We start from the raw sequence: 17,067 nt of genomic DNA on the forward strand, positions 1-17,067 counted from the left end.
TAGTGAGTTCAGGTCCTACGTTGGGCTCCATGCTGGGTGTGAAGCCTACTTAATGGGGGAAAAAATAATAAGTAAATTAAAACCTCAGCATGTGTTGACTTTCTCAGGTGGACTAGATGAGGCTCTCTATAATGTTATAGCCATGGCACGGGAACAAGAAATTCCTTTTGTGTTTGCGCTTGGAAGAAAAGCTCTAGGACGCTGTGTGAACAAGCTGGTTCCTGTTAGTGTAGTGGGAATCTTCAACTACTTTGGTGCTGAGGTAAGACTTCGAGGATGCACTCCCTCACTCCCTCCTGTTCCCTCCATACATTTTCTGTTGACACACGCCAGTGTTACGTTTAAACATTTAAAGAAGTGAGATGATTCTCCCAGGGATGAGTGGAAAATTCTTGAGTCCACATTTCCTTTTTAGTGTTGAAACCATTTATACAAATTAATCCTAGAATATTTTGGCTATAAACATATTAGCTCCTATTTTTCCCACAGTGTTTTTTTTCTTCTGGGTTTAATTTTGTAATATCTGAGAATTTATTTAACTGCTGGGTAAAGATATCCAATATTATACAATATAAAATAATTTTCTTCAGTTTATATAAGGCTATATTTTGTGCTACTTGGAGTCAAGAGAGAGAAGAATGCTTTAATTGGAGAGGATTTTCTTTCAGAAGATGGAGTTCCTAATCAATTGTCAGAATAATTCTGCACTCACGATACTTTTATCTTCCTCTCCTAGTCTGCCAATAAAGCTTTGCCCATAGGAGCTGATAATAAATAGTAATAATAATAATAATAATAATAATAATAGGTTGATAACTAATAATTAGAATAGTTACTCATCTCCCCTAATACTTATTAACTGATAACATTTTAAGACCTTTTTATGAAGTTGATTTTGAAGTATTTTGTAACACCATTCATGGACCATTTTCCTTCTTCCCATCCATACTATTTTTATATATTTAAATGTTTAATATTTAGTGTTTAGATTTAATGTTTAGATTTTGTGTATTTTATTATGTATTTTATACTTATATATTTAATGTTGATATTTAAATATTTAATGCTCAGCAGTTAGATTTGATGTTTCTTCCAAAAGCCAAAATACTTTGTACATCTCAAGGCATTTAAGATAAGGTACCTTGCTTGAATCATTGGTATCTCCCATCTTCCAGCCGTATGGAAGTTTCCTTGAGAGCAGATGGTGTTCCAGTGATCTTTGTACTCACTGTAGTGCCAGATACTAAAGGGTGCAGTTGTTGAATTGATAAACTTTGCAAGAACTTTTAGTATATCACAATTAGTGACTAATACTGAATCAAGAAATTTCCTCGGAGGGGCGCCTGGGTGGCTCAGTCAGTTGGGCATCTGACTTCTACTCAGGTCATGATCTCACAGTCATGGGTTTGAGCCCTGCGTCAGGCTCTGTGCTGACAGCTAGGAGCCCGGATCCTGCTTTGGAGTCTGTGTCTCCCTCTCTCTCTGTCCCTTCCCCTCCTCTTTGTCCCTCCCCCTGCTTGCACTGTGTCTCTCTCTCTCAAAAATAAATAAACATTAAAAAAGAAATTTAAAAAAAGACATTTTCTCAGACTTATGAGAATTATATAAACAATATCTGAAAGTTACAGAGTATTTTATAAAGTTCTGCAGTGTGCATACCATTTGTGCTCATTGAAAGTGTGTCTGATCCTGAAACAGTAGAGATACTATTTATTTTTTTGTTTTAAAGTTTTTATTTATTTACTTTGAGAGAGAAAGAGTATGAGAGGGGCAGAGAGAGATGGAGTGAGAGAGAATCCAGAGAGGAGATGGAGTAAGAGAATCCCAAGCAGGCTCTGCACTGACAGTGCTGAGGCCAGTGTGGGGCTTGAATTCATGAACCATGAGATCATGACCTGAGCTGAAATCAAGAGTTGGATGCTTAACTGACTGAGCCACCCAGGCGCCCCTATTTATTGTTAATTATAGGAATAAAAAGCATGACAAAAAATGGACTAATCCCAATCCCTTTTTAGAGCCTGTTTAATAAGTTAGTAGAACTTACGGAGGAAGCCAGGAAAGCATACAAAGATATGGTTGCCGCAATGGAACAAGAACAAGCTGAGGAGGCCTTAAAGAATGTGAAGAAGGTGCCACACCACATGGGGCACTCTCGGAACCCCTCTGCAGCCAGCGCCATTTCTTTCTGCAGTGTTATTTCTGAACCCATCTCTGAAGTAAATGAAAAGGAATATGGTAAGTTGTTATATATCATTTCAGATGATTGAAATTTTGAAATAAATGCTACCTTTTGTTTTTATCTTACTGATTATTCATATTTTGGTCAGAATTTTGGTTTAAGAAATTGCATTAAACATGTCCATTAAAAATTAGGAGACAGTTTGGGGCTGAGACTTTCTGTGAGATCCTATAATTCAGTCACATTTCCAGAATCTCCAGAGGGATTTGAAAGTCAAAATGTGTCATACTTTGTGACCTATAACTAAGTAAATTCTAGGAGGTTTCATGCTGATATTCTATTATTGAAGTTTTGTATTTACTAAGTAAACAAAAGACCTGAATATTATTGATTGTAAGCTTATAAAATGTAGACATATGACATTTGTTTTGAGTTAAATTTGATGCTAGTTGAAAAGAAATATAGACGAAAACCCAGCATTTGTGTGTGTTAAAGAACAAAAATTCAGCTGAGTAAGTTTAAAGATCTAACTGGCTTTCATAAGTGATTTGTGCATTGGGCAACATCCCATCTAGCAAGTAGGGGAGAGCTCTGAGGAGCTGTGCAAAATGGAAGGTTTTTATAGGAAGGTGGGTGGTGCAAGGAAGTTATTAGCAAAAGAAAAGAAAGGATCCTTCCTGCCAAGGTCTGGCAAGGTCACCTTCCTTGAGGGGGATAGGCAAGGGGTCTTATTTAGGTGGATTGTCTCATTTTCCTGTTGGGGGTGGAGAGGGCCCTTGTGACAGATTACCTCACTGGTGCTGACCAGAAAACTCTTCAGACTTCTATTTCTAGGGGAGGTCGAAACTGGGATTAGGTTAGATATTAAGCTCTGGTTTGGTGATTTGGCCTCAGTGATGCCATTTTGGGCCTGTGTTTTTTTTTTGTTTTTTTTTTTAACATACAATGTTTAAAATAACATTATTTATTGCACTATATGTTTTAGTAGTTTCCTTGCCTTGTTTCTATATAATACTTTGAACTCTTTAAGTTCCCCACTTTTCATGATCTAGTTTCTAATTCATTTCCCAATTTTTTTCTTTTTAAAAATAGTATAGCCACCTCCTTTAACGTGGCTCCTGGTTCTTCTTTCTTTTCTCTTTCTTGTCTTTTCGTTTCTTCTTTTTTCTTTTCTTTTCTTTTCTTTTCTTTTCTTTTCTTTTCTTTTCTTTTCTTTTCTTTTCTTTTTTGTTTGTTTCTTTCTTTGTTTCTTTCTCTAGAAGTTTATTGAATAGCATGTTACCACCTAAAATTTAACATTAAAAAAAACAGACCCTCATTTTTTTCCCTTTTTTCTCACACTCCCTTTGCTAGTCTTCTGTCTGTAATTGTAGTTAAATGTTTGGAATGCTTTTGACAAAATTCTAGGCCAGAGGCAGATAACAAGTTACTGTGGGACTTTAGGAAACCTCAGACCAAGGTTAAGTGTTACTGGCTTAGAGGCAGACGTGTATCTTTGTCTGAAGTTGACACCAGTTGAAAATAAAGAAGATAAAGTGCCAGCTTTGTAAATGAGTTTGCTTCTGTCTGTATAACGATCTGCAGATCTCAAAAGCAAACTGCAAGGTAAATTCATAAAACTGGATTTGAGCAATTGATAGTGATCGTCATTTGGGCACATGAAAAGAAAAGTTCTAAAAAGAACCTCTCTCCTCAAAGACTTAGGAGATGTTTTCAAAAAGCACCAAATTTAAAGTGTTCAAAGATGGAAGCCTTGGCTTTTTCACATTCTGCCTAGGGGAGTGAGAAATAATTGATTAATTTCTGGGACTCAGATTTCTCTTTAGTGAAATGAGGAGGGTTCGTCTAGGTCATCTATAAGGTTCCATTCAAAGCTAAAATTCTATGAGCTGTTAAAAAACAAAATTCAACCAATGTGTTTGGAGATCGAATTAGCTTTATTAAATGATTCATGAATTGGGCAGCCACCGTCTAGCAGGTAGAGAGGCACTCTGAAGAGTTGTACAAAATGGAAGCTTTTTATAGATGGGGGAGGCAAGAAAGTCATTAGGAGGAGAAAAAGATTTTTCTAGGTGCGACTGTTTGCTGGCGGAACACGGGAGGGGTCTTATGCAGATTACCTCATCTTTCTTTGGGGGATGGAGAGGACCCAGGTGATGGACTCATTGGTGCTGATGGAAAAATTTCCTGACTTCCTGGTTAAGGCCACATTTGTACAGGAAGTTGAAACTGCAATTTGATTGGGAATTAAACTTCAGTTTGGGAACTCAGTCTAAGTGACACCATTTTGGGCCTGTAGTTGTCATTTGTTTGTTTGTTTGTTTGTTTGTTTGTTTGTTTGTTTTAGTAGAGCTAATGGTTGATCCTAAGGAGAGATTTAGACAGAATCTTGAAGATGAGCTGATTTATCAGGACACCAACAAAATGAGTGGAAGGTAACCACAGATAACATTGAGAAGAAAGTATGAAGTTATTCTTTTTGTATCAGATGTATTCAGCAACAAATAGAAAGTGCACTAATGTGGCCTAAGAAGTTAGTATATTTAAGTATTTCACAGTGTCATCAAAGTCCTTAGCTTTTTCTTTTTTTCTGTTCTTCCATTCTCAGTCTGTAGCTTTTTCTCCTGTGCTTATCATCTCATGTTCATAAGTAGCTGCTGTGGCTCTCGGCATTAGTAGTCAAAAGCAGGAAGTTCAGGCAGTGAGTTCCTTTTATCAGTGAAGAAACCATTTTCAGAAGACTTCTTTTGTTTCATTTGGCTAGAACCAATCTTGTGACTACTTTTAGCTGCAAGGGAGACTAAGGCAAGGGAGTATTTGGCATAGGAGGGATAGGATAACCATGATAGTCTGAGAGCTATTTTAATTCATCCTCTGGGACTAGGCTCAAGTTCATCCCAAGTTTGGGGGTTCTGTTATCCAGGAAGAAAACGGGGAATAACTGTTGGGTAGACAGCAAGTAGCGTTTTCCATTTCTGGAAGATGCCGGATTTCTAAAATGTTCCTCCCCCGCCCCACCGAGTGTAAAGAAAACCAAAGCTTGGAAAAGGATGCTAATCATTGGTAGACTAGAAAACCTCCTGTGATAGTACAGTCTTACTGTCCTTTGTGTACCCTTGTTTTCTTTGCTTATGTTTTCCTTCCACCTGCGCTGAGTCTCAATTCTATCATATTTATTACCTGAAACAAATAGTTTTGAACATAAATCCCAACTAAGTTGTAAGTTCTTTGATATAGGAACTTGGCACACAATGGCCACTTGATACATAATAATATCTCACTGAATTCTTACTATGTGCTAGGCACTTTTCCAAGCATTTCACGCTAATATGTTCAGTTTTCTGAGCAACCCTATGAAATAAGAAATAGTGTACTGCATTGTACAGATGAGGCTAAGATGAAGAGAGGTAAATAACTTGCCAGTGCCGTGCAGTGGGTGAATCCGTCTCTAGAATCTGCATTCTTAGCCAGTGTGATTGTATTCCCTGTCTGTTGTATGAGTTCATAATAGGATAATATAATAGGTTTTCGGTAACCACTTATGAGGGGGACAGCCTTGATGTGTAGTCCTTCTATCCTGAATTTCCTGCTCATTCTCTACTATCACCCCTTCTTCTGTAGTTTCTTGAACTCATTTGCTTATTCTTTCATATATAACTATCTAAAGATGGATAGCTTTCCTGTGAGTACTGACTGAAAGGAGAAATACACACATCTCATCCTCTGATAAATCACTACTGATTTGAAAGTTTAAAAGACAAATAACAAGGACCCAGTAAACAAAACAGGAAAGCATAGAGGGATTAATAAGCAAAGAAGAGCTCTACTGAGTAAGTTCTGCTACAATAAACAATTCAGAAGCAGGATAGGTTTGGATCAGTGCCGTTTCCAGGTTTGTTGAGATCTTTGGTTCTGCCTTTAACTTGCTTCCTGTTCCCTTCATCATAAGTGGACTTCTAGAGGTTCTGTTCTGGATTTAGACTATCCCCCTCCCCATTCCAATCAGATTTCTCCTATCCCATAGAGAATGATGGCACTTTCTTATTCTTCTGTTTCTCCATGTTGTATTCATGTGTTTGTGGCACTCCTCAACTGTTGATCAAGCTTCACCTATTACTTTAAGGTGGGATCATAGGCCTTCCCTCCCCAGTGGATGTGTGATCTAGGTGGCTTTTTGATTGTTGTGACAAGTCTCTTGATGGCTAAATAGCAGAATCCTTTGTCTCTGCTTCTAAGGTCATATCTCCTTTTCCTTTCCCAAGGAACCATGTGGGCTTTCAGCTCACCTGTCCAAGTAGATGAAAGCCCAAAGTTGATCCTGGAGAGAGATCAGCCTAACCTAGTATCCTGACCTTCCTTTTTCCTGTTCTTTGACTCATGGCCAAGGGAGAGGTGGAACTTTTTCCAAGACCCAAGTGAATTCTTAAACTTTTGAAGGAGGAAAAAAAACTGTTAGAAGGAATGTAAAAGTGCATCTAAAACTTCAAAAAAATGTATGCCTTTTTAAAGTTTTCGGGGGGGGGGCATAATTAAATATATGTGTGGCATTTTTCATTTAATAGGCTTTTTTTGTCTCCAACACTTATTATATGCCAACCATAGGGACACAGAGATGAGTGGGAGTGGGAAGGAGAAGGGAGGGGGGGCGGCACAGCAAACACAAAACAAGTGCTTTGGAACTGTATGCAAAAGTTCTGTGGGAATTTAAGTTAGTGGAAAGTCAGGAAAGACTTCAGAAAAGAATTGACATTTAAGGATGGTTTTCAAAGATGAGTGGGAGTCTGAAGGGTAAAGGAGGAAAACATCTGTGAAAAGAACAGCTTATGCAAAGCAAGAAATTGTAAACAGAAGTTATGACTTTGGGAGGAATGAGAATTCAGAGAGACCCCAAGCATAGAATGTGTGACCAAGGGTTATAATGAATGGGACCAGAAAGACAGGTAAGGGTCAGATCATGGAGGGCTTTGATTATGCCAAGCTAAGGTGTTGGGATTGTCTCCTAGGGTAATAGAAAGCCAGTTAGACAGTGACGTGACCAATTCACAAAACCAATTATGTTTATATGTAGATGTATAGCAAGATAAAGAAGGCTTGAGCTAAGGCAGTAGTGACCAAATTTAGTAGTTTTTGAGATAGAAGTGAGATGGTATAATTATGAGTTCAATGGAATAAAGAGATATAGTCAGGGCAATAGATAGGGTTTCAAGGATTACTGTGTGTTCTTTTGCTTTGAGACTATGAAAATGATAATGTTATTAACTAAGAATGAGAATATAAGAGGAGGAATAGGTTTGGTTTTTATTGTGGGGTTTTTTTTGTTTTTTTTTTTTTTCATGAGGTGGAAGAGTGGAAAGGACCTATTGCAAATTTGAATTAACTATAGAAAAGAAAGTTTTTTTTCCCAAAGCATGTGCCCTGATTTCAGGTGCCCAAAATATGGTCTTTATCAGTATATAGTTGATAGGTGACAATCAAATTCACTATATTAATATGAATAAACTTGCTTTATCACTACAGCTTGACCATTATACTTAAACTGCAAATAGCAGCTATAATGCAAATAGAAGGGGGGCTGTTTTTTTTTTTAAAGGCAAAAATAAATAAGTGGGACTACATCAAAAAGCTAAAAACTTTGCACACAGCAGAGGGAATCAACAAAATGAAAAGGCAACCTACTGAGTGGGAGAGAATGCTTTCAAATCACGTATCTGATAGGGGGTTAATATCCAAAATATACACAGACCTCATACAACTCACTAATAAAAAACCAACAATCCAATTAAAAAGTGAGCAGAGGATCTGAATAGACACTTTTCCAAAGAAGACATACATATGGCCAACATAAAAAGGTGTTCAGTGTCACTAATTACCAGGGAAATGCAAATTGAAACTACAACAAGATACATATATATACACCACCTGACAACTGTTAAAATGGCTATTATCAGAAAGACAAAAAATATCAGATAAGGATGTAGAGAAAAGAGAATCCTTGTACAGTGTGAGAATGTAAATTGATGCAGCCACTACAGAAAATCGTATGGAGGTACCTTAAAAAAGTAAAAATAGAAATATCATATGATTTTTAGTCCATATTCTGCATATATACCCAAGGAAATGAAATCATTATCCCAAAGAGATATCTCTACTCCCTTGTTCATTTCATCACTGTTCACAGTAGCTTGGAACCTGAGTGCCCCTCAGTGGATGAATGGATAAAGAAGATGGAGTGTGTGTCTTGTACATGTATGTGGGTGCCAGAGTCGTAGGGAGTGGGTGAAGTGCGTGAAGGGTGTCAAAGGGTACAGACTTCCTGTTATAAAATAGATAAGTCATGGGATATAACCTACAACATGGAGACATAATTGATAATACTGGATTGCATATTTGAAAATTGTTATAAAGTAGATCTAAAAATCCTCATCCCAAGAAAAAAGCATTTTTTTGGTAACTATGTGGTAACAGATGTTGACTTGTTAAGGCAGTCATTTTCCAATATGTATAAATACCAAACCATTATGTTGTACAACTAAAATTAATACAATATGTCCATTATACCTAAATAATAAAAAATGAAAGAAAAATAAACACAGGAAAAAAAGGGGTAGAAGAGCTGTCTTTTGTCTCCTCATTCTTTGTATGTTTGTTTCCTTTAAATTGACTTCCTGTCATTAAAAATAACTTAGGTTATTACCACTATATTATGTAATAACATTTCTTTTTTTAGCTACCAAATTCATTTGGTAAGCCCAGCTACATAAATTCTAAAACAAATTTTCACAAATGTTAAAAATACATGGATGGCTTCTTTGCTTATCAATGGAAACATAAGTCCCATTGCAGGTTAAGACAACTCTCCCATAACTTGGTGTGGGAGCATGACACAAACATGCCAAATTAGAACTATTTCTGTTGGATATCTTGGCTCTGCTATCTGTGACTTGAGGATCATTGGGCCCAGTACACCTCTGGGCCAAAAAAGAAAAAAGAATAAAAAGGCAATTCATTGATTTTCATGAAGATACGGATTTTATATCTAAACACCAGTGAGCTACTGTTGGTATAAGATCTTGTGCATCTGAGGCATTAATACACTTACTTTTGCCTCCTTGTTTCTTTATCTTAAGTGTACATTTTTGAGAATTGTTTTCCTTTTATAACATTTAAACCAGTACTAGAATAAACTAAGATTTTAGTTTTTCCAACCAGTTGGTGAGCCAACAAATTTTGTTCTTCCCTCTTTTAAGAGTTGCATGATTCTGAAACCGTGTTCTGGTTTTTAAAAATCTGTTTGGTATCTGCAGAAACAAATTGGAGAAACATGGTGGAAACGTCAGATGGACTAGAAACATCAGAAAATGAGAGAGAGGTTTCCTCTAAGCATAGCACATCCGAAAAACCCAGTAAACTTCAGTTTGACACAGCCCCTGTGGGTAAGCAGCCGTCATCACTGGCTGCAGGTGGTACTACCTCAGCTACAAACCCTGGGAAACCAACAGTGAGCGATAAAGAGGAAGCGAAGCCAGATGACCTGGAGTGGGCCTCCCAGCAGAGTACAGAGACCGGTTCTTTGGATGGCAGTTGCCGAGATCTTTTGAATTCCTCCATCACCAGCACCACCAGCACCCTTGTACCTGGCATGCTCGAAGAAGAGGATGATGAAGAGGAGGAGGAGGAGGAGGATTATACTCATGAACCCATATCTGTAGAAGTACAGCTCAATAGTAGAATTGAGTCTTGGGTCTCTGAGACCCAGAGAACAATGGAGACTCTTCAGCTTGGAAAAACCCTTAATGGTTCTGAGGAAGACAATGCAGAGCAAAGTGGAGAAGAGGAGGCAGAGGCGCCTGAAGTGCCGGAACCAGGGATAGATGGTGAGGCCTGGACTACTGACCACCAGGCAGGTCAGGAGCAGCAGAAGAAGCCCAGCAGCTGCAGCTCACGGAACAACGAGCCCTCTGATCTTAATTATACGCCCCCAAGTCTATAACTCAGGAAATGTCAGCTGTCTGTCTCCAACTGTGTAAGGGTTGCAGCCATTATCTTTTATGCTTCATCTCAACATTTTGCACTGTCCGGTATTTAATATATGTATTTAATTTCTGACAAATATTTTTGTAGCTGTCTTTTACTTGTTTTATTATAATCTGTAGCTTAGCTTTTAATTAGCATCTAAGTGTCTTTCTAAGAGCTGTGTGGAAATTCAGAATTGTTAGAGCTTATTTTGTTATGGAAAATAATGATTAAAAATAGAAGACAACTAGGTTTTAAAAAAGAAAGTAAATTTGAAATGCCTCTTTAGAGTCATTTTGAAAGTTAAAGATCCAGATTCTAAGGCTAAGAGCAGTTACCAGTGTTTGCTTCAGGACTGCCTCCTTCACTCTAATTTGATCAGAAGTTGTTTGGGCTTCTTTAAAAAAGAATCGGAGGTAGATTTGGAAAATTGAAAAAAAAAAAAAAAAAGCGGAGGGTAACTAAGTTCACAAATGTTTTGTGTTAAAAATTGATGTAACTTTTCTTTGGTCCACAGATGCTTATTTCAGAAGCCATTGATCATTGTGATTAAAGTTGCAGTGGGCTAAAACAGACCCTCCAATACTTAGGTTAGCAAAGGAACCACCACGATACATTGGAGCTGGCCTTACTTGTGGGAAGTGATAGATGTTGTCTTTAATAGTGAAAAGTCACCCACGATAGGACCTGCTAGGTTCTGTCTCCTATTTACTTCTTACTTACCTCAGGAATGCTCTTGTACATACTCGTATTTACATCAAGTTAGGCAGATTGTGGCAGATGAATAACTGTAACCGATTCTATGACTGTAGCACTTACGTGTAAACTATTACAAAACAAAGTCTTATATTGGTGTGTTCTCTTGCATGCTTCTGATTTGGGACCCTCTAGATTTGCTATCTGGATTTGATTAGGTATCCAAACTTGTCCTGAGTGAAAAATCATTTCACCTTAAAAAAAAAAAAATACATATTTTGTCCCTAGCCCTGAGCACCTGCCATGTAACACCCACCATAGTTACTGATAGGAGGTCAGGGAAAGGAACTTCACACAACTTATAACATATATCCTGATAATCAAGGCTTGGAAAAGCAAGTATTGAAGAAGAGAGAAAGTTGTTCTAATTGTGCTGAAACTATAAGATAATTTAGAGGACACAGATCTAGGCAGGTATTAATTCTTGATCACTCTTACTTATCTCTGCCCTTCTCAAGGAATGTGTATATCTGCTTGGGAGAATTTAAACATACTGAGCTAAATGTTTTATTTGCTGGTCAGTCACCTGGTAGTGACCTCTACAAGTTTATGTAATGTTGGGAGAATTATAGATTACCTATTTTTCTCTCTTCCCTCCAACCTCTTCCCCCATCCCTAGCTTCCAGCTGACCACACACACACACACACACACACACACAAGCACACAGGCGCCAGCAAGAACTCCCACAAGCAGTTACAGAACTGAGGAGGGAGGGGTATTTTCCCTGCTCTGATTTCATGGGGTAGGGCTTTGCCTCACAGAGGCAGGAGAGAAGAATTGGGCAGGTTTTCTACTGAACTCATTGAGACTACTGCACTAGTTTTGATGTTTTATAATGCTGGCATTAATACTAGAGAGATCAGATTCTTGGGTGATTATTTAGTATCTGTGCATTGTGAAAGTTTAGGAGCATTGCTGTATAGAAAATGCCAGTGTGTCAACTTTATTAGTGTGCTAAAAGGGGACATTATTGTACTGCCCTGTCTAAACTGTTCTCCAGTGTAGACTTCTTAGGCACAAAGTATTTAGCACTTAAAGGAACACAGCATGTAAGGAATGAAGCCTCTGAAATAGTAATCATGGATATAGATGTGGCAGATCTTACTGTGTCTTCACATTTGGGAAGTGTTAGTTGGTTTAAAGAAATGATAGAGATTTTGAACTACTGACAATCTTAAAAGTGAATTTAAAAACTTTTCATACTTTTTATGGTGTAAATTTCCTTTGCTCGGTGTCAGTGATTCAGATGACTCTTGATCTTGAGGTATTGGCTTTTCAAAGGTTTCTTACATTTTATATCTCTTCTGAATGAGAACTGTCGTTTTACATTTTTGACATTTGTATCAAAAGAGAAGTTGAGGAAATCTCCAGAACACCAGTAACTTTTAAGTTTACTATAGACTTCAGAAGTGTTCAATTCTGTGTTCGATAAATGCTCTTGCACGTGCAGGATCTTCTGCCGGCAAACCCAAGGGACCACAGCCTTTTTTATACGAGACAGGTCACTTCTAGAGGACTACCCAAAATTTATTAAAGGAGATGCTACTGTGTCGATAGTATGCTTAAATAAGTATTAATAATGTCTTTATAATTTGTTTCCTTTAGATAAATTCTGGAATTTGTGTATTCTATACAGGAGGAGGTGTGAAAATAGGAAAGTGGGGTTTTTTTGTTTTTCGTTTTTTTGTTCGGAACTGGGAGTGGGTGCCTCTTCGGAGACCTAATGATAAGAGTAGGGGTTCATTATCACAAGAAATGAAAACCATAGTGATTTTTTTTCTTAGTGTGTAGAGGTTGTTTTATGGCAATAATTAATATTAGATTTCTATTTCAGTACATAAGTATATGAATTATAATATGAATTGCACTCCCAGAACTAGATTTCTGCTTCAGTAGGATTGTTTGCTGTGAAGATTACTTCTCAAAAGACAAATGTTCACACTAGCTTAATTTTGGTTTAAATATGTTTGTAAATGATGTAATATATTTCTTTTGACTAAACATGGGAAAAATAATGTGTGTTATACATTGAAAAGTTTTTAAAGGCTTTGATTGGAGGTCATTTTTGCAGAGAGGGTATTTTATATGCTTCCAGTATTTGGAAAAGAATTAGTCAAAAGGAATTCACATAGTTTAAGTATTGAAAAATTAATATTCAAATAATGTACTTGTCTGATTTCTTAATAAGCTGGGGGAGGTGGGTGGGGTGGGTATCGTAATGTACAAATGAGTAGTGAACTCTACATTCATTTTTCAACTCTTCAACATAAAACTGTTAAATCTTAACACATTGTTACTTTAATATATGTATAAAGAAGTATTACTGTTTGTAAAGCTGCTGTTTGCTTTAAAAAAACAACAAACCTGTCATTTAAGTATTTCCTGTACGTTGTGCCAACAGGTTAGAACATTAACTTATTCCATTTAAAAACGTAATCATTTTTTGCTTTAAAATTTTTTCTGTGACATAATTTATTTAAAGACATCTTCCTCTTCCTTTGCCCCTTCCAGCCTTTATAAACATCAAAGAATCAGCCAAATGGTTTACCTAAGCTGAAATCTGAATCTTAATTAATGATAAAAATTTAAACTTTGTTGGCACAACACACCTTAAAAGTATTTGTGTTATTTTGTAATTTAATTTCTAAATATACCACATGAGTTTATAATTTAATGTCTTAATTGTAATGCTCTAATAAAAAAAAAAGCAAAATTAGTGAATTATAACATGAAAAGATTTTCATCTTGTTCTTTTGTTGTTTGAAGGATAATTGTTATATCACATTTTAGGGGTAATAACAGCTTTTTTGCACTATGTAAATACTAGTTGAGATTCTTCTGTAACTAATAAAATGATTATTGAAATGTAGTCTATCATTTCAGAATAAGTACTTAAGGAATTCATGACTTGCCCAACATATGGGATAGAGAAAAAAAGACTCCTAGCATTGCTTAGTGCCCTCATGGGTTTGCCAGAGGAGGTTGTAAAATCTGCAGGAGGAAGTTACTAGTAAAAATTTCCATTTGGGGGTTGGTGTAGGCTGTGGTACAGGCCAAGGCATCTGTGGAGACCATCCTGGCGTCAGGAGAAATCCTACAGATTTCTTCTCCTTTTTATGCAAATTACTCTGTGCCAGGCAGTGTTCTAAGCCATTTCCCAGTATTAACTCATTTAATCTTCACTACAGCCTTATGAGGAAACGCTATTTTTCACTTTTTAAATGATGAAACCGTCAGGGAGATGATGAGTAACTTGTCCGAGGTCCCACAGCTGGTAAACGGCAGAACTGGGATTCAGACTCCTTCCACACTGAAGGCCATGCTTTTTTACTCACTATGCTCTGTTGTTCCTTAGCACAAAATGCTCACAGTTGCAAACGAGTGTTTTTCTCACCTTTGTCAGGCGTCTTCTGGAATTTGAAATATACCAGGACTGAACTGATTTTCTTAGAGACTAGATTTATTGAGTCTCACCTGATCACTTAATGAGAGTGGTCCCTTGTCACCATGTCACCATGAAATGTATGGAATCCGAAGAGTAGACTCACCTGTTAGAAAATAGGATCACTAATTTTCATAATGAAATGGATTTTTGCTGATCACAAAGAGAAAGGAGGGAAACCTCATCATTTGTATCGGAATATTTCCTTTTTTGGACCACCATTTGTATGATTCCCAATTGTTCTTTTCCTAACAGTGATCAGTTTTTCTTTAACTGAACAGAAGAGGGTGTGCACAGCACCTGAAAAGTCAAAGTCTACCCAGTAAAACCAATAATTGTTTAAAATGGGGAGAGATGGGAGAGAAGTATCCGGAACAGTAGTCCTTGCCATGAAAAGTGCTTAGTTCTAAGGCTAAACTCAGAACTCTAGAATCCTACATTTCATTTTAAATTTTTTTTTTTCTTTTATTTATTTTTGGGACAGAGAGAGACAGAGCATGAACGGGGGAGGGGCAGAGAGAGAGGGAGACACAGAATCGGAAACAGGCTCCAGGCTCCGAGTCATCAGCCCAGAGCCTGACGTGGGGCTCGAACTCACGGACCGCGAGATCGTGACCTGGCTGAAGTCGGACGCTTAACCGACTGCGCCACCCAGGCGCCCCTACATTTCATTTTAGAAAGAGAACATGATCCAGACATTTAGCTCTTGGGATCAGCTGTTAGGTCTTTTGACATTTCTAAATTATCTTGGCAATTCAATATTTTAGTTTAACGTGGGTTCTTTTGATGTCACATGTATAAACTAAGGCATGTGGCTAATAGCATAATCATTATAAATGGCAGCCTCATGGAATGTAGGGCCAAAGCATGCTCTGCTTTCACAGTGCAGGGTTTGGAAAGATGGGAGATGTTTCAGTTCTGGAGCAAGTCTCAGTCCCTGTATTTCTCCTCACTCCACTCCCCATTACACTGAGTAATTAGTTGGCAACCCAGTGGCAGACAGAGAGACATTTACTCTTGCAAAAATGGATTGGATAACTGTGGCTACAAGTCAACTAACTGTTTGGATCCAAGGTTGCAGTCTGGAAGCAGGGTTGGAGCAAGGAAGATACTGCATTGCATGAAATTTGGAGCTCCTACCTGAGCCTCGTGTTCTTTATGTTAGTACTGAGGAACCAAAGATAGGGTGGAATTGTATGTTGGTGAGCTATGGGTTGGAGCCTGGAGTGGTATAGGTTGTTTGGGCTTTTTTGGGTTTTTTTGAGGAATGAGTGCTTCCTTCTCTCGGAGGTGTCAAAGCTTGGCCATGGCCTTGAATTACCCAGAGGGAACAGGTAATAACCACAGCCTTACAGTGGGACTCTGATTTCAGGCGGTGTTAATTGCACCCTTACTTACTCTGGGAACAGAGATGGGAAGAAAAGTGGTACCTGCTTAGGCATGTACAGATTCCCTAGATTATCTTTGCTTGTCTTTCTTCTCTGTTTACCTCGGCTGGAGCACTTGCATTGCGTTGCAAACAATCAGTTTGAGTATAGGATAATGAATTGATACTTAAGCAGTTTTGTTACCTCTGGTTAAATATAAATGAGTGAAAAGTTTGAAAATCTTTGGTTTCTCAATTACAGGAGAAATGTCAGAAGTCATCATCCCTGTCTTTGTTCTTCCTTGCTTTCTCTTTTCTAGAACCAGTGTTGTAAGGCAGATGGTGAGCTTCTGACAAATGCACCTTCATAGTGAAGCCTCAGGGGAGTCAGGGACTACCCTATCCAAAATTGTAACCTCTTCATCACTTTCTTCCTCAAACCCACTTTTTTTTTTCCATTTACATTTGCTGCATTTCAACATCCTATAGATTTTATTCATCTTGTCTCTCTCCCCTACTACGCTCTGTGTGGGCAGGGTCTTTGGCTTATTGTCCTGCTTTATTCTCTGCCTAGTACAATGCCTGGCACAAAACAGGCACTCAGTAAATCTCTGTTGAATGAATAAATGAAGGCTGAAGTAAGTAAATCAGCATTGGCAATGCAGTCATATTCTGAAGCATTTACACTCCTACATACTGACTTCTGACTACTCCTATTTTTTTTTTTTTTTACATTGGTTTAGAGTTTGGGGTTGGAGGAAAAAATAACCCAAATCCCAAATAGAAGAGCCTCACCCTAGAATAGTGGGCTCCCTCGAGTTACTCTGTATTTCATGTCCCTATATTGCTTATAGCTGAAAACGTAAATTTAATGACTACAGTTTGCATATAGAGGGAGGTGACAGGTATATAAGACATTTCTATGAGATTAGCCAGGAAGGGGGCAAAAATGCACCTGCAACTTCCAGTGTATCTATAATGTTTTATTTTTAAGCTCCGTGATCAGTATATGAGAATGTGGTATATCATTCTTTATACTCTTATATGCTTGAAATACAGGAATAACCAAAAGGAACAGGCCGACTAAAATGCAACCATTTTCTGTTCTGTAAATGACTTCCAAACTTGGCACCAAATCTCACTTTGGTATCTTAACAAAGAACATTAGTTGTAGAAATGCAACTAGAAGTCAGGCTTAAACCTGTATCTTGATTGATGTAGCAAAGAGTTAAGATTTGTTAAATAACTGGTAGCTGCAAATTTTATCTTCTCTCCATGAACTAGAAACTGTCTCCCTTCATCCTTCACCT

General features: G+C 37.6%; 1 protein-coding gene across 2 annotated transcripts in view; it reads left to right on the forward strand.

Moving 5' to 3' along the window:
* Positions 1–13,818, forward strand: part of SECISBP2L (SECIS binding protein 2 like) — a 65,418-nt gene extending 51,600 nt beyond the window's left edge. For both annotated transcript variants that reach the window (XM_019442168.2, XM_019442167.2), the window contains 3 exons: positions 108–262; positions 2,016–2,235; positions 9,484–13,818. In XM_019442168.2, the coding sequence (XP_019297713.1) occupies positions 108–262; positions 2,016–2,235; positions 9,484–10,169 (1,061 nt within the window). In that variant the 3' untranslated portion in view covers positions 10,170–13,818. The remainder of the gene's footprint in view (positions 1–107; positions 263–2,015; positions 2,236–9,483) is intronic.
* Positions 13,819–17,067: the final 3,249 nt, after the last annotated feature.

The sequence above is a fragment of the Panthera pardus genome, unplaced genomic scaffold, assembly GCF_024362965.1.
Source record: "Panthera pardus isolate Hobbes unplaced genomic scaffold, ASM2436296v1 HiC_scaffold_24, whole genome shotgun sequence".
Classification (NCBI taxonomy): Eukaryota; Metazoa; Chordata; class Mammalia; order Carnivora; family Felidae; genus Panthera; species Panthera pardus.